At 34.0% G+C, this 18,250-nt stretch overlaps 2 protein-coding genes across 3 annotated transcripts; one reads left to right on the forward strand and one right to left on the reverse strand.

Moving 5' to 3' along the window:
• Positions 1-1,517: 1,517 nt before the first annotated feature.
• LOC115965426 (CRIB domain-containing protein RIC4-like) lies at positions 1,518-4,646 on the reverse strand. Its single transcript, XM_031084645.1, has 3 exons — positions 4,280-4,646; positions 4,010-4,147; positions 1,518-2,149 (listed from the first exon to the last, which is right to left on the reverse strand). The coding sequence occupies exons 1-3, from the start codon at positions 4,410-4,412 to the stop codon at positions 1,908-1,910; spliced, it is 513 nt and encodes a 170-aa protein (XP_030940505.1). The 5' UTR covers positions 4,413-4,646; the 3' UTR covers positions 1,518-1,907.
• Positions 4,647-6,927: 2,281 nt separating this feature from the next.
• LOC115965695 (15-cis-zeta-carotene isomerase, chloroplastic) lies at positions 6,928-10,969 on the forward strand. Of its 2 annotated transcripts, XM_031084986.1 has the most exons (5): positions 6,928-7,552; positions 9,150-9,296; positions 9,403-9,612; positions 10,351-10,682; positions 10,872-10,969. In XM_031084986.1, exons 1-5 carry the CDS (start codon positions 7,115-7,117, stop codon positions 10,873-10,875), a joined length of 1,131 nt encoding a protein of 376 aa, XP_030940846.1. In that variant the 5' UTR covers positions 6,928-7,114; the 3' UTR covers positions 10,876-10,969. The 2 variants fall into 2 exon arrangements, with proteins under 2 accessions (XP_030940846.1, XP_030940845.1); XM_031084985.1 differs by having other exon boundaries at positions 10,351-10,969.
• The last annotated feature ends 7,281 nt before the right edge of the window (positions 10,970-18,250 follow it).

Raw genomic sequence — 18,250 nt, forward strand, 5'->3', positions numbered from 1 at the left:
CATATACATTAATATACTTAAAGATATATAATAAGATGTATAGTATAATTTCTATATATATAATTTAAATACTATTGATAGTCATTCTTATATTTTGTTAACTCTTTAAAAGTCTTGTAAGAACATTATTAGTTATAAAATGTAAAATGTCCATATTTATTTATTTTTTATTACTTATTAATTTTTGTTATTGTGATGCACTTTTTTTTTATTCATTTATTCTAGAATATTTGATTTTTATACCCAATAATTTACCTAGATTAATATTTATGATGTGGTCCCACATTCGATTTTAAAAATAAAACTCCTTCAAAAAATAAATAATTTTGAACACATAACCCAAAATTAGACTTTAATTTAAAACTTTAATTGGACTTTCTCTAAATATATTATATATAATATGAATTATGGATTTGCCCTGCTTCGGTCATAATGGCTGACCTTGTCTCCACACAGCCCTCATACCCAACATGGGCTATCTGACATTGGATTAGACCAACACAGTGGACTATAACAGTGAGATTAATATATATATATATAAAGTAATTCTTGTGCCACACTAAAATGCACAACTTTAATCACAGAGGTGTTCCCATATGATTCTATCACCCTTTCATCATCCACTCGGCACTAAAATTTTTCATATATATATATAATATGAATTATGGATTTGCCCTGCGTCACTCATAATGGTTGACCTTGTCTCCACACAGCCCCCATACCAACATGGACTATCTGACATTGGATTAGCCCAACACAGTGGGCTACAACAGTGAGATTAATTCTGTGTCTAATTTCATGTGATTTAAGTATGTCCCACAAAACAATATATATCATTATCATCCTCTAAAATATCATATGTCAAATGTAAGATTTAAACTTTCCAAGGGGTATTTTTTAAAAAAATAATAATAATTTCATAGGAGTATATTTTAATTGGATATGAATTTTGAGAAATTCTTCATTGAATAATATTTTCTTTTTATATTAATCAAGCTTGCAAAATTTGCAGAAGATTAAAGATCGGTAGTTATGTTATCAACTAAATGTTTAAATTTTATTTTTTTTTAGTATAAAATTATGCATAAAAAATATGTTTATGAATTGAATAGTAAATAGCATCTAATTAGCATGAAATTTAACATGCGTGTTAAGAACATAAAAAACATACAATCCAAATATTAGATTTTCAAAATATTTAGTCATGTTAATGTTTTATTGAGAGTTGTAGTCACTAACTACAACAAAGTTTGTAACCAAATTTTGTCTTTACAAGAATATTGAACCCTGGTTCTCATAAAGGAGAGCATTCAATGTTTTTGAAGCAAAATTTCACAAGTTTAGTTTAGTACGGAATACATGTAATTGAACTTTGACTCACCGACAAATAACATCTCACAGATAATATAGAATGCAAGTGGGTTTTATTTAATATAATTGGTAAAATTTCTTGTCACTCTCAATAAATGACTTGAGTTAAAGCTCTTAAATAAATAAATAAAAAAGTCATTGGTGTCTTGATACTATTTTATTATAGACGCTATATAAGAGCCAAATTCCAAATCCTACCACATAAATCAAAATCATTTATATATTAAAAACAACAAAAAATAAAAAAAATAAAAACAAAATGCAGGGCTGAATTATGACGACCCTCCAGCTGTTAAAAGACAAACAGTGTATGAAGCAAGTAAATCCTTACAATCAGATTGCAAAATCTCTACAAGAAACAATAATCTCATCACCTAGCTAGCTTTTTGGAAAGAAGTGAGAACAACACCCATGTGATTTTTCAGAGTACTATACTTGTCTTCACCAGAGACCTAATGAAATCATCAAATTTGTATCTACTATTAGAGGACAAGGAGAAGTGAGATCATCATAATCATCATTTCACGTTCAAGTGTTCAACTAAACTTTGAGGGATCAACAACAAGAGGTTCATGAGTCTGTGCTGCCATGGCCAGCTCGAATTGCCTTAAAGAAATTGAAGGGAAAGAAAGTATTTCAGGGTTTTTGAGATTTTCCCAACCCTTTATTGGGTTAGTAGTTGTAGACCCATCCAATCCTATGTGTGTTACATGCTTCACATCTGTTGGATATCCAATCTCCATTTCCTTTTCCATTTCTCCAATCTCTTCTTTGTAAACTAAATGCCATGGAAAGTATATAATATGTAAGCACTTCAAAATAATACAACAGATTCAAAAATTACAGAAAACTTCAATGCTATGTGAAAGAAGAAAATATTAAAAAAGAACAATCACTTGAAAAAGGAAAAAGAAAAAGAATGAAGGAAAGAAGACCAAATATGAAGTCAGATTGAAATTGAATGGCTTTATATTATATTGTTCATATACATTATTTTGTCAATATTATTTTGTCAAAAAAGTCATGTGGCTTATACCATTGGTAGAGAGAACCTAAGTTGAAATTTTATGAGAACTTTTATCGAGTTATTTTTATACTTTCGTGTTTATAAGGAGTGTTATGAAACCTTTTTTGTTCCAAATAAAGAATAGAAAGCAATAGACTTCAAACACTTGGCTGATTATCTCAATAATTTACCTAGATCAATTTCTCCATGTCAAAATGTTAAATATTCTAATTTCTCAAGCATTTTATGCAAAATACTAAAGGTCCAAATCGTTTCTGCCTTTTTCATGATCACCTCTCCTAATTAAAACCTGTTTTGATTTTGGGTGACCAATATTGTGTAATAATATGCCCAGGTACCAGCTAACATGTATCACCCTATAACAAATTTAGGAACACAACTTTTTTTACACCTGTTTTAACAATTTATTGAAATGCCAAAGTGTGAGTGGTGAAAATAAAAGTGATAGATTTATGTGAAAATGATTGTCTATCATCTAAAACTGTCATCTCAATAAATTGGTGGCTATTATAATGTTACATATAGATTATAAAAAAAATTAATTTTGGTAATTATAAATTAGAGGTTCATCTTTAGTCAATTCTTCTTCTTCTTCTTTTTTTTTTTTTTTTTTTTTTTTTTTCTTTTTTTTGTGTGTGTCTTTTTTACTCTTTTTTTCACATCATTAAGAGGTGGAATGATCACTCTTTTAATGGATGCCTGCTTCCTTGGTCCCCCAAGCCTTGGAATCCCAAGCCTTGGAATTTAGGCTGGAATTTGAACCTTATCTTGCTCCTGGAGATATATAATTAAATGCTAAGAATTAAAAAGGCAAGGTTGGCTACCTAACTATTCATCAGGACTTCCAACAAACAAATAATTGTCTCCCTACCCCCATACCTAGAACAAATATTAAATTTGAGTTCTAGAATAACGTCCCACCTCATAAAAGTCTGAAATACTTTAAAACATGACCTAGATCATTTTCTGCTATCTTAAACATACAAGTTGAATGTATAGATGAACCAGCCAAAAACAAAAAACAAAAAACAATGGTATAAACCAACTCCATACTCAGCTTCTAAACTTTCTTCACTATAAAATTAAGAAGAAGACAAAAAGATTCCTAATTGCATTCATTTCAAGAGTACCATTATTAAATTAGTCAAGTTTTTTTTTTTTTTACAATATGTGTTTTATATCTATACACATTTGTGTGTACCTAAGATTCCAATGGTTTTTCTAGGGGAAAAAAATCCATCGGTAGTTAATTGATACTTCGGCATCTTTTGTTATACAATTGGATTTAAACTTATGAGGTGTGCTATATGACTATTATTCTTTATCATTAAATTAGGATATCAATAAGTTTTTATTCTTATCAAAAAAAAAAAAAGTTTTTATTTGGTGTAGAAGAAATTTAACTTACATATTTGATAATTTTAAAAAAAAAAAAAAAATTTATGAATTTAGCTAAATGAAACCATTTTGACATCCTGTAATTGTTTGAGGACAAAAATGGTGCAATTTTGTAAATTAAACTCTGTTCTATTCTCCCAAATTAATCCACTATTTAGTAGTTACCACATGTTAACAATATGATAAAGCATTGAACAAGTAATCATCCCTTACCAAAGATTTGAGAAAAACTTTTGATGCTCCTGATCACTCGATGTATTATACCACCAGCTATGTTGGGCTTTGGCAGAGCCAAGAAACTAGAACTCTTCATTTTTGATCTACATGAATTTTCTTCTCCTTCTTGTCTTCCTTATGAAAAGATAACAAACAACAAAAGCAGTCAAATACTGCAAAAAGATTCCTCTAGCCTAAAACAAACAAACAAACAAAAATGCAAGAGAGAAAGAGAGAGAGAGAGAGAGAGAGAGATATAAATCATACTTGTTGCAGGAGGATTTGATTCTGGTTTTGGTTTCTTGGGTGGTTGACTTGTTGTGGCAAGAGCAACGCTTGTATCAGAAGTGCAGCCAATGGAGAATGGAAGAACCACAAATCTTTCTGCACGATCTTTCATTATCCCTTCATAAACTTGCTTGAGAAAACAGTGCCAAGGTTTGGGATAAATAGGAGAATAATGTCGTTGTTATTATGGGCGTGAAATTGAAAACATGAAAATGGGCCAGTTATATTGGACCTCGTTGGCTTTATGAGCAAGCTAGAATGATTAATGTGTTGAAAATATATGATACAAACCCAAGTTTGGTATGAGAAAGAGAGAGAGAGAGAGAAATATATGTATATGATTAAGGAGTGGGTGCTAGAGTTGTTAGTTGGTTAAACCGTGCTACTCAAACCTACTTATGCAGCTGATTGGGGAAGTCCAAATTATGGGATTAGAATTTGAGCCCACAGACCAAACCTTTGGTTCCATTTGTGAAACTGTTCCTAATAATTGGTTCTGTATATGGTGGGCTCCTTTTCACTTGCCTCTCTTCTGGACTAAGCCACCATCCATGTTCATGTTTTCGTCCTTTTCTTCTTTTTAAGGTTTTTTATTTGTGTTTCTTAATCTGGAATCTGCAGGACATTGACTGGCCTCGGGATCTATCCTAATAGAGTAAAATCACAAGAAATTTTAACTAATGAAATTTAAATACAGGTTCAAGTATATCTTGGTTTCGAAGAAGTTGGTTGTTACTTGTGAAGATTATTATTTATATTATATTATTATGTTTCTTGTGTTTCAAACACTTTACTTTTCCTCGATCTTGTTATATCTTAAATTAATCTTGTATGGAAAGGTTTTTTGGTAAACATCTTGTATGGAAAGTTTACGTTATTGTCTTAAAATCTGACATATAGAGTTTATGTTGAGTGTGAGAATTGTTGGAAGTAATGAGATTAAGGAGCCATTTGGAAGTAATGAGTTTAACAACATGTTTTCAATTTTTAAATAACATTACATGTATTTTCACACATTTTTTCATTCACACATATTTTTAAAAAATACAAACAACATTACTAGAATAACGTTACCAAATGATCACTAAGTTGTTACTTTTAGTGCACATTTGGATACAGAGTTTGCGTTTGTGTATTCCGTGCATTTTGTGTGGGTCTCGTGCACTGTTTACGGGACCAGCAAGTACTTTTTTCAGCAAAATAACTTTAAACTGAGTTTTACAATACTATTCACACATTTAAAAATTATTCTATTACAATATTTTTAATTTTCTATTTTTAGCAATAAATAGTATCAAGCATACTTTTAACTTCTGTAACCTCAGCTGGGCCAGTTCAACCTCTTTATGTGCATAGACCCAAGTTTTAGTCGTGTTTACTAGCTTTTCCTCTTGTAAAACGACAATAGAGGACTTTTACGCAGTTATATTTGGGCTATCTGTTCTGTGCCAGCCCATTGGACCTATTCAACTTAATTTGTGAGCTGCGCCTGATATTCCATTGTCTCACATTGGCAAATAATAGTGGAGTTTATTATTTTACTACTTAAAGTCATAAATTCATGATAGGAGTCATTATTTATGTGAATATTGCTTCCAAAATATTGAGGCTTTGACTCACTTTTGATAACGTGTCACTTTTTAATTTGATCATGTCTTTAAGGGAGTCAACATGAAAATCTATCAAATTAGTTTTAAGTAACATGAAACAATTTTAGCACACTTTGACAATGAATCAAAAAGAAATTATCACTTTGACATGATGGTGGGAAGGATTTACGGATTAAAAAAAAAGAAAGGCACATAGGTTAGCTCTAGTACACTAGAACTGACATGATATGAACACGTGTTCAATTTTTATCCTGTATCATCTCTGTTGCACATTTGCACTGCACCTAAACCTTACCCTAAAAAAAGTTAGTAGTAGTAATATAGTGAAAAAAGATTATAATAATAATTAACATTAAGAAAATTGAACACCCACTTTCCTCCACCACCAACCAATAAGTAATTCTAGTACACTTTGACAATTTTAGTACACTTTGACAATGAATCAAAAAGAAATTATCACTTTGACATGATGGTGGGAAGGATTTACGTATTTTTTAAAAAAAAATTAAAAAAAAGGGACACAGATTAGCTCCAGTGCACTAAAACTGACATGATGTAGACATGTGTTCAATTTTTGTCTAGTGTCAATTCTGGTGCACTGCACCAAAACCTTAAACTAAAAAAAGTTAGTGGTAGTAATATAGTGAAAAAATATTATAATAATAATTAACATTAGTAAAATTGAACACTCACTTTCTTCCACCACCAACCAACGAGTGATTCTAGTGACATAAAATGGCACAATTTGTATCACAACTCACCCACATGGTAAGTTGTGAGTAATAGAGATGTGATAGTAGGTCTATATAAATATACACTTCTACCACTCACAACTCGTCATATGGGCGAATTGTGGCATAAATTGTGTCATTTTATGTGTTTTTTATGGAAAATTCTTATGTTGTGCTCTCTTCTATTGCAACTATGGTGAATCTTATCACAAATTTAATGAGTAAGCCTCGCTATAAATGTGAGGGAAGAAAACATTATTCTCGTGCTCTTAAAATACCTAAAGATTAGTCGGCCCTGTCACACAGCCGCTGCGGGATAGAAAGAAAATCCAAATCCCACGACTAAAAGCATAAACTTCCCCCAGATACTATTCTTCCCCCATGTGTTCTTTTGTGTGTCGAGTGTCAACTAAAAAAACTAAGTGCTAAAACCCCAAACACACTTTCTCTTACTGAACTCCTCACTCCAAAAAATGGCATCAACCAGTTTAAGTGTATTGCTCTCAAACCCCTTCTCTCCACCACGGCCACATCGCCACCGATTCACTCCCAAAACCCAAACCCACCTCACAATCAGACATCATCCTAGGCCAAACCCAACCTCAATTCTCTCATTTAATTCAGTACTTCGTTGCTGTTCTTTTCGCAATTCCAAGTTTCAGCTTCGAACTTCCATGGGAGACACAGCCAAAAAGACCTCCGAAGATGATGAGGATGAGGCTTTGTTGGTGGTGGGTGAGGACTCGGCTTTCTTTGACTTGGCTCGGCAGAAGATATCTTCTTGGTTACTCTTCTCTCTTGTTCTTGGAGTGGTTCTGTTCGTGCTAGACTTTGCTTGGATTGATAACTCTGGCCTCGGTCTCGGCAACGCGTTTATCCATGCTGTTTCGGAACTTTCCGACAGCCCTGAGGTCAGTTCTCTGTTCTTTTTTTGTGGGTTTCGTTTGAGTTTTTACGCTTTTCCATCTGTTTGCTTGCTGAGAACTCGTAGGGAATGATATTAGTAAACTGAATTTCAATGTCAGATTAGATTAATAATCTTCACCCAGTTGTTGGAATGTGATGATAATGATGTTGTGGGCAAAACTGTTGGAATAATAGTTAGTAATAATGAAATTCATTAAGCTTTTGCGACAATCGGGAGTATGTGGTCTTGAATTCAAACCATGTCTCAGCTTTACATCCCGTTTAAAAATCCGATGTGTTGAGCCCCACTTGTTAAAAGAGAGCCTGCACCCATAGGTGGGAGAGAGTATTAAAGTAACGGTTAAGTGATTAAATTTACCATTTTCTAGCAGTTTAGGCTTCTGGGACAATCAGTAATTTATCAAAAGCTGAGACTTACGAGTTATGCTATTTTATGTTCGTCTTAGATTCAATAATTTGATCAGCCTAAAATTTTTTATACCCGTATTAGGTTATGAAATATGTTCTTATCTTTGTCATGTATTCAAGGCTTTCTTTAAGTGTGTCCTTGAATAGATGATTATAATTGTAAGACCTTTGACATACATACAAAATTACATGCTGTGGTGGAAGTCTCAAGTCTCCAAAAGATGCATGCTTGATTCTGTTCCTTCAAATATCTATCTTCTAACATCATCCTTGCATAAAATTTGTATTTTCCTTTTTTGTGTTATTAGAACATTGCGTCAATTGAAATTATTCCAACATGTCACTCATAAGCTATAACGTCTAAAAATCGTTCATTGCTTGCAACAACTTTGCTCTTATGTGATAATTAATTCACTTCACTCTGATTGCATGGGCTAGGAAGAAAGATAACTATGTGTGGCAGCCTCGTAGGTGAGAGATATTCGTGTTGTATAATTTTTGCTTAGTTTATCCATTAGAAAGAACCTGACTTTATCCCATGATAATATTGGAACAAAAGAGCTGTGCAAAATCCTCAACACCTCAAGAACTATATATATATAATAAGTCACAACACCTTAAGTAGTCCCCCCCCCCCCCCCCTCTTCTCTCTCTCTCCCCTGTCTTGTTAGAATCTTCACTGTTTATTAAGTTCAGGTTTGGACTTGCTGATTTCATTTCCCTCTGCTTAAATGGAACAGTTTTATTTTCTTGTAGAGGTATGTCCACTGCATCTACTTACTATGAGTGGATGCTGGTGTTCTAGTGTTTACTAGTCAAAAGTTTTGGAGGGAGTGCTTCAAAATTACCATAGAGCTTTGTTCTTCCAGTTGGACTAAATACTTTGTGTATGTCCATCGTTTTAGTTCCTTTTAATGCTATAATAAAAATAAAATAAAATAAATAAAAGTATAAAAAATCAGCATGACAAATTCATTCTGTTACTCTTACTGAATATGCTTTTAGTTTTCCAGAACAGTTCACAAAAAAGATAGGGAATCCAATTATCATGTAATTTTTATAGTATGCCTTTCATTCTTTTGATTTCTTATGCTGGAAATAGCTATACAGGAATCTTATAACTCTCATTGGGTTTTGATTTTAAAATCTGAGCCTTGAACCTCTCTTCTGCAGGTTGTGATGTTGACCCTTATTCTCATTTTTGCCATTGTCCACAGTGGCTTGGCTAGCCTCCGAGATGTGGGTGAGAAACTCATTGGAGAACGAGCTTTCCGTGTTTTGTTTGCTGGGACATCTCTGCCATTGGCTGTTAGTACTGTTGTGAGTTCTCTCTTTTGAAGCACAAAAACCTCTTCCTCCAAGTTTATTTTGATGGTTGTTTCTGTTTCTTTTGTTTCGTTCAGTCTTATTGACTTTTATCATGCAGGTGTATTTCATCAACCACAGATATGGTGGACTACAATTGTGGCAGCTCCAGAGTGTTCCTGGGCTACATCAGCTTGTGTGGCTCTCTAATTTTATCTCTTTCTTTTTCCTGTATCCATCAACCTTTAATCTGTTAGAGGTAGCGGCAGTTGAGAAGCCTAAAATGCATCTTTGGGAAACTGGGATTATGAGAATCACAAGGCACCCACAGGTATAAGACCTATCATCTTGATTTCAATGGCGATTACTTAAATGTGTTTTGCTGAGAATTCAGAAGATATAGGTTATTTGGGAATGCTGCTTCTGTCTTTGGTGATCTTAAAAGCCTAGAATCAACCTGTGATCCTATTCCATCAATCGATAAGTTATTTGACCACTGTTTTCCATGGCCTTGGAAAATCACTAGATAGATGTCTCGCCAGAAAACATGTTGTGTGGTGTTTAGACAAAAGTAATTACATAAGTTTCACGGTAGAAGACACCTTGTTTCTCTTCTTATAAGGGTGTTTGGATAAATGCAATTATTTCATCCCTAATGCATTTCCAGCACAACAATACGAAAGAAACTTCATTGCTGAAAGCTTAAATAGCTTTTCATCAACAAAAATCTAGACACACACACTTAGGTAGCGTTTGGATCCGGATTATTTTGTGTCTGCATTTTCAGCGTTTTCTTCCTCTTTTTTTTTTTTCCTGCTGCACGCATTTCAGGGGACAAAGTCATTGTTCATGCACTGTTTACGCACTGTTCACGGACCCACCACCACTTTATTCAGAAAAAAAATAAAAATAAAAATTGGTCTCACAGTACTATTCACCCATTTAAAAATTATTTTGCAACCGTGTTTTCAATTTTCAGCAAAATAAGCTATATCCAAACGGACTCTTAATATGCCTACCAAACCACAAACATTTAACAAGACAATCAAGGTTTTGTGTTTCATTTCAGATGGTTGGACAAGTAATGTGGTGCCTGGCTCACACTATTTGGATTGGGAACTCTGTGGCAGTGGCAGCTTCTCTTGGATTAATTGGACACCATCTATTTGGTGTTTGGAATGGAGATAGAAGGTTAGCTATAAGGTATGGGGAGGCTTTTGAAGATGTCAAAAAGCGAACAAGTGTCATTCCCTTCGCAGCAATACTGGATGGCAGACAAAAGTTGCCAAAAGATTACTACAAAGAATTTATTCGAGTCCCATATTTGACAATTACAGCATTGACATTAGGCGCATATTTTGCACACCCACTGATGCAAGCAGCCAGTTTCAGGCTTCATTGGTAGGATGGATACAGGTTCATCTTTGTATTAATTGACACACGATTTTGGAATTGTATATAATTGATGTATGATAACACGTCATCTTTTGGATGTTTAGAAGCAAATGTCATCTTGAGCATATAAAAGCATTGTCACTCATAATTGAAATTTTGGTTCAAAGAATCCATACATGTCTATAATTTTATTTGGTAGGATGGATACAGGTTCATCTTTGTATTAATTGACACACGATTTTGGAATTGTATATAATTGATGTACAATAACACGTCATCTTTCATCTTTTGGATGTTTAGAAGCAAATGTCATCTTGAGCATTAAAAGCATTGTCATTCATGATTGAAATTTTGGTTCAAAGAATCCATGCATGTCTATAATTTTATTTGGCAGGATGGATACAGGTTCATCTTTATATTAATTGACACACGATTTTGGAATTGTATATAATTGATGTACAATAACACGTCATCTTTCTTCTTTTGGATGTTTAGAAGCAAATGTCATCTTGAGCATATAAAAGCATTGTAAGTCATGATTGAAATTTTGGTCCAAAGAATCCATACATGTCTGTAATTTTTTAATTTTTTTTCCTCCTATTTTTGTTAGTCAGCATATTGCAATAGTCGTACTTAAACTTTTGACTAGATGTGTCCAGGGAATGAATGAGAAAGAGAGATGAAAGAGAGCCAAGCCTGTAATCTGAATAGAGACCTGACTGAAACTCTAAAGGATGGACCTCCTTTGGTTGAAAAAGGAAAATACCTTTGATATATTCAGTTTTTTCTCCCCTTTTAATGTTATTTTTTGTTCTGGTTTATTTTATTTTATTATTATTATAAATATCAAAAGCTTGTTATGCATTTATATAAGAAGAAGAAACAGTATTCAGCAAAAAAATAAAAAAAAATAAAAAAAAAAAAGAGAAAAACAGCAGCCATACTGGGGCAGTGTTAAGTTTATTTTCATTGACTTAGTAGACTTAAAAATGAAAGTTAGGCAAAAAAGTATAATTGAACCTAAAAAAAATGTTAAAAGTGTTAAAACAGCAGCCATACTGGGCAGTGTTAAGTTTAATTTCATTGACTTGTTAGACATAAAAAAATTTAGGCAAAAAGCCAAAAAGTATAACTGTAACTTAAAAAATGTATAGTGTTAATAGTTGTAGAAAAGCTAAATATTCTATTAAAACCAGACAACACGGTATGAGATAGCTGTCTAGCATGATTTTGAGGAGAGAAGTAGTGTGTGTTTTGATTACATTAATGAGACTTATTTCCAAGTCAATTTTTTGGTGTTGGATCTTTGTGAGACCAAAATTGGCTCTTTATTTAAACACTGCAATGTTGCGGGACATGGTTTCATGGTGAACCCACCTCTCTACTTTGGTGGGTCTGCGACCAGGTCTTCCTTTTTGGGTCTCGAGGGCCAACTTGCATGTGACCATTGTCGATCTAACTTGTGAAAATTTTTTATTTACTTAGTTACCAAATCTAGCCCGGTCATGGGGTTTAGGTATAACCTAGCTCGTTAGAACTCTATTCCCTCTTCCTTGAGCGTTTGTGTATGTTTCTCAAAGATTTTTTTTTTTTTTAAATGATAACTATCTCATATTGCTAAAAGATTGTGTTGTGTATAATATAACTTGCTCAACTTTTTCTTTGAAACTACCACGACTTTTGAGTGAAATAAATTTATGATATGCCTTTATATTAGAATTTTGTTTCCTCTCTTTAAATGAGTGGGGCCCATGAATAATAGCAAAAATAAGCTGAATAGTAAAATAAGTAAGTTTTTTTAATTTTTGCCAAATACACACTCAAAAGTTATAAAAACTTTTACCAAAGCCATGCAAGTTATACTACATAAAACACATTTTCTTAACTAATATGGGATAATTACCTATTTTACTTATTTTGAGTGAATTAAATAAATAAAATAGGTAATTATCCCACGGCCTTCGTAAAAGTTATTATGACTTTTAAGTGTGTGTTTGGTAAAAATTAAAAAATTAACTTATTTTACTATGTAGTTTATTTTTACTATTATTCATGGGTTCCATCACTTTTTGGTACTATTCATGGGTCTCACTGTACTATTTCAGCTAACTTTTACCTTTATTTACAGTATTTTCAGTAAAAAGTTTTCAGTTTTAGCAAAATAAGCGGATCCTAAACAGAACCTGAGTAAAATTTGTGGTGAGCCTTTGTGCAAGTGAGATATTTTTCATTTATATAAAATCTACTATATTATAAAATTATATTTAAACTTTATTTTTCTATCTTTTGGAGATACAAAATTAATAATGAATCTTTTGTGTTCCAGCTTTGTTAATATCTCTTTTTGGTCTCATTGTCAAGAGAAAATGATATATAAGTCTTTCATTTGGAGCAATGTATTGACAATTTTCCTAAATAAAAAAGACGATAAAGATGAGATATAACTTATTTTTAAATTTTTAAAAAATTATGGTATTATTATTATATTAATAAAATCAAAACTATACGTCTTTATTTATCAAATGGTAGCTTTAGACAGTGGCCTAGGTGGAGCCGACCCTGATAAGTGTTTTCTCTAAAATGCGTAAAATCCATAGAGATAGAGATGAACAATATTTTTTAGCCGATTTATTATCACGTGTTTTTTACGCCAATGATATGTTCCCTTTAGGCGAAAAGATATGCATCTCTTTTTCATTACACCCGTGACAAAACATCGAACATGGTGGATACATGAATGAAAATGATCTATATTGCACTTTGTAATTATCATCTTTATAATAATAATAATGATTATAATAATTAAAGGATTCATACTAAGCGTGCGTTTGCGAAGCGTTGGAATGAAAATTTTGTGCGTTTTATTGAAAAATGGTGGGTCCCAAGACATTGTTCATGGACCACCAAACTCAGCAAAATGCAAATTTTTAGGTAAACTTGGGTTCCACAGTACTATTTATACCTTTAAAAATTATTTTGCTACAGTGTTTTCAGTAATAAGTTTTCAGTTTTCAATTTTCAACAAATAAACTGTATTCAAACAAACCTTAAGACATATTATGGGATAGTTAAGCCTAGGCCGGCCTATGATTTAGAAATAGCGATACTTTTTTGACTTAGTTCTTGGAGTGAGATATAATAGCCATATCCCGAAAACAGATATAGATAAAATCATACTTGGAAAGAACTTATAGCAACATGTCAAGATATATAATAAAGTAAAATATTTCAGTGTAGCATGGATATTACAAATTCCTCTCATATAAAGGTGGATTCTATCTTTTTACTCGTTTATGTGCGAGAAATGTGTAATAGACCGAGAATAATTTTTCCATGATAGAAAAATCCATGAATTTTTTAACAATGCTAAAAAAAACAAGTGATGATGATCATCTTGCCTGCAGCCATGTGTCATGATATATTGGTATCACAAAAAAGTTAAACAACCTAAGAACCAAACTTTGTTTTTTCCCTCACTCCTTTTTCTTTAATGCTTTGTCCTTTATAGAGAGAACCTAACAACTTGATAATGCGATTCCAAGAGAGGTGGTATCAATAATGCCCATTTGGAGTAGTCGTTATTGATGAGGGGTCTACACTATCACTCATCAATTAATCATATATAGGTAGTTATAGCGGTTCATCTAATTTAAACAATATATGTACAATTGGAAAGGGAATGAGATGCAAAAAAATTAGATCCTAATAATAATCAATCATGTTAATTATAAGGAGGATTACTATATCTCAATTCATTATTATTAGTTCATGGCCAAAGACACAACATCAATATTTTGTTCTAGAATTCTTAAAGTTAGGGGCATGGATATTCATGGCAGCATGCATCTCGAAGATCTTTATCAAATTTCTCCTACTACGACTCAAAATACTAAAGAGAATTTAGTTCAATTACTAGTCCCCAAATTAAGTCGAATGTGAATTTTTATTACGGGGTGGACTTTGCGTGGTTCCCTATTATATAATGTCCAAATTTCAACTCATTTTTAGGATTTTTATTTTCTTTGAAAGTCAATATTTTCTGTCCAAGTTTGGTCCAAGTGCCCAACACACACACATAGAGAGAGATTTTAAGCTTTATATGTTTAGAAGTAAAACATTTTTAGGTGTTTGGTACAAGGGAGTCAAAAGTGTACCGGAAGCTATACTAGTTTAACCAACGGTACGATATATTTCGGATACCGATCAATACTAGTGTACCGTTTCAGGTTTACCGCTATTTTTTTATATTTATAAATAAATAAATATATATATATATGTGTGTGTGTGTGTGTGTGTGTGTGTGTGTGTATTATAATAAATATAAAAGTTTACCATAAAACATTTCCTCAATTCATAACTAATTATTCATGATTTTAGACTTTAGTATCAATTAAAATAAAAAAAAATAAAAAAAAAACAATATAAAAAATAGAAAGCTTAAAAGTTACCATTGTATACTAAGAAAACAAATAATACTAATAAGTTAATGTAAATAAGTTACTATTTTGCCCTAACAAAAATTTAAAAATTACCACAAAAAAAAAAAACTTTTTTCTGTACCGGCCGGTATGGCCAATATTTAAATTGGTACGAAACGTTGATGTTTCGATACTGGTGTACATACCGGTATGGTACATATCAGCCGGTATAGCCGGTACTGGTACGGTATTGACTACCTTGATTTGGTATGACAAGTAAAATTAAAGATATTCAAGCAAACCACCAAAATTGGTGGCTTAGTGATTAGCAGCAGCTGGAAAATGAAATTGGTGACCATCGCTGGACCAATGTCTCCAGTGTCTAGACCGCTAGCATTAGTGTCCAAAACAACGACTTCGGTTATCGGACATCTGATACTATCAGTCCACCAGACTAATGACCTAGCCACCATATGAGGTGAAAGGAAATCACTGTGTATTTTTGTAAAATGTTTTACCAAATTTTTAAAGGTAAAACGTTTTACAACTTTTTATAAAGGATTTTACAATTAATGGAAAATATTTTACCAATTTGACCACATTTTACGTAGAGACAACACCTAAAAATGGGAAAACATTTTTTGAGAAATACTTTACTTCAAAACAAACAAAGTATTAGTAGTTAGTGGAATGCTATGCAATATTATTCAACTCCATAACTTTTTATTGAAATAGTATTTTATTGAATCAACTATTGGATTACCCCTTTATAAACTCCAGGCTTACAAAATAATAAGAATCAAGATGAATGGAGTGGAGATCAACAAGAGCATTCGCACCAGCTCATGCAAATATTTTTTGTTTATTTGAGCATAAGAACTGTGGGGCCCAATAATTTAAGGACCAAGCCCGATTGCTCCTGGAAAATCCGAAGGCCCAGTCCGAGGAGAGCTGTGGCCCAAGCTCTACAGTACAGAGCACAAAACAATTTTGGAAGGCAGCCGAGGACAGTTTGGTCCTCGGCAGATCCTGAATCCCACCGAAATAAAGGGGTAAAACTGGTATAGGGACGAATTTGTAAGGAGATCCAAAATATCTTGGGGAAGTTATCCTTACTACCCTTCCAGATAAGACCCAACACATGACAGAGCCGTACTCTGCAGCCTTATCAACCATACCCAACAATTCTGGGATTAGACTGATGGGACAAATATCAGTCTTGTAAAGATTGACCCTACACGTGGACGAAGGACAATTAACACAGACGAGTATAAAAGAAGAAAGCAAGTAAATCTAAAGGGGATCCCATCCCACCTCCGAAAAAGGAGGATCACACGGGAGAGAACATCTCAACAACACCGGACTTCACTGAAGAAAGTCCGTCCTTGGATAACCGGGGTTAGGCCTCAATGGTCCTCGGATCAACTCCGAGGAGTCCCATCCCATATGGTGCGACATCTTAGGGCTTAAATGTTCAGGCCCAACACCTTTTTCTACCTGAATTCCTCTAAAACCAGGATCGGACATCGCCCCGCGACCAGCGGCTAGCTTTTTAAGCCCACTCTCTACAAATTATATTGTGAGGGATCTTCCGTGCGCGAGCCCAACATCCTTATTGGGTCGCCAGAGAATCGTGTCCTTACATGGTGTTTTGAGGAAGGGCATGGTTCCTTCATCGTTCGTTATGGTAGGCGTGTACTGATATGGCGTATAACAAACGGGCTAAGCAGGCGCTAAAGGAGGCTATGGGTTTCAGATCTCAGAGGGAAGGAGAGGAGTCTGCACGAAAGTGATGGCCTCCTGCTTGCCTTCTTATAGGAAGGGCAGAACGGAGGGTATTAAATGCATTCAAGTTTCCCAAAGGAATCTGAAGAAAAAAGAGACGTCCGTTCCACTTCCCCACCTTATCAAATGAGCCGTCGGACATAAATGAGCCTCGTAAAGGGGATTCATTAAGGGCGCGTCTGGGACAGCCAAGCGGCAGGAGTAGATCACGAGCAAATTAAACGGAATCCCTAGAAAACCGGCTAACAACCTGGACAGGTGGAAAACCGCTCACATAAATGCGGGGTTGAACTAAACAAACCGTATTAAGGGCCCGGGTTTGCCAAAACCCTCCCTTCCAACCCGGAAGTCGGATAGAAGGGTTTTGAGGGGCTATTGTGGGGCCCAATAATTTAAGGACCAAGCCCGATTGCTCCTGGAAAATCCGAAGGCCCAGTCCGAGGAGAGCTGTGGCCCAAGCTCTACAGTACAGAGCACAAAACAATTTTGGAAGGCAGCCGAGGACAGTTTGGTCCTCGGCAGATCCTGAATCCCACCGAAATAAAGGGGTAAAACTGGTATAGGGACGAATTTGTAAGGAGATCCAAAATATCTTGGGGAAGTTATCCTTACTACCCTTCCAGATAAGACCCAACACATGACAGAGCCGTATTCTGCAGCCTTATCAACCATACCCAACAATTCTGGGATTAGACTGATGGGACAAATATCAGTCTTGTAAAAATTGACCCTACACGTGGACGAAGGACAATTAACACAGACGAGTATAAAAGAAGAAAGCAAGTAAATCTAAAGGGGATCCTATCCCACCTCCGAAAAAGGAGGATCACACGGGAGAGAACATCTCAACAACACCGGACTTCACTGAAGAAAGTCCGTCCTTGGATAACCGGGGTTAGGCCTCAATGGTCCTCGGATCAACTCCGAGGAGTCCCATCCCATATGGTGCGACGTCTTAGGGCTTAAATGTTCAGGCCCAACACCTTTTTCTACCTGAATTCCTCTAAAACTAGGATCGGACATCACCCCGCGACCAGCGGCTAGCTTTTTAAGCCCACTCTCTACAAATTATATTGTGAGGGATCTTCCGTGCGCGAGCCCAACATCCTTATTGGGCCGCCAGAGAATCGTGTCCTTACAAGAACCTACTTTTTTTTTTTTTTTTTTTTTTTCTATTTCACACAACTACTTTTAGAAAACACTCATATCAAATTATTTATTTTACACTATATTATATTAAACTAATATTTATTTATTAAATCTCTCTCACTCTATGTGTGTGCACGCACGCACGCACATACAAAGCTATTGTTTTACAAAGTTGTTCATGAAAATAGTATATTATATATTGACTTGGACTTGTTTATTAAC

This window comes from Quercus lobata, chromosome 10 (genome assembly GCF_001633185.2).
Source record: "Quercus lobata isolate SW786 chromosome 10, ValleyOak3.0 Primary Assembly, whole genome shotgun sequence".
In the NCBI taxonomy this organism is placed as follows: domain Eukaryota; kingdom Viridiplantae; phylum Streptophyta; class Magnoliopsida; order Fagales; family Fagaceae; genus Quercus; species Quercus lobata.

What these genes read in the sequence shown, in the direction of transcription:
- LOC115965426 (XM_031084645.1), bottom strand. Translation starts at nt 4,412, where the DNA reads ATGAAAGATCGTGCAGAAAGATTTGTGGTTCTTCCATTCTCCATTGGC. An exon ending in ATCAAATCCTCCTGCAACAA is followed by an intron (nt 4,148 to 4,279) that starts GTATGATTTATA and finishes TCTTTTCATAAG; the next exon opens with GAAGACAAGAAGGAGAAGAA. An exon ending in AAGTTTTTCTCAAATCTTTG is followed by an intron (nt 2,150 to 4,009) that starts GTAAGGGATGAT and finishes CATGGCATTTAG; the next exon opens with TTTACAAAGAAGAGATTGGA.
- LOC115965695 (XM_031084985.1), top strand. Translation starts at nt 7,115, where the DNA reads ATGGCATCAACCAGTTTAAGTGTATTGCTCTCAAACCCCTTCTCTCCA. An exon ending in AACTTTCCGACAGCCCTGAG is followed by an intron (nt 7,553 to 9,149) that starts GTCAGTTCTCTG and finishes TCTCTTCTGCAG; the next exon opens with GTTGTGATGTTGACCCTTAT. An exon ending in GAATCACAAGGCACCCACAG is followed by an intron (nt 9,613 to 10,350) that starts GTATAAGACCTA and finishes GTTTCATTTCAG; the next exon opens with ATGGTTGGACAAGTAATGTG.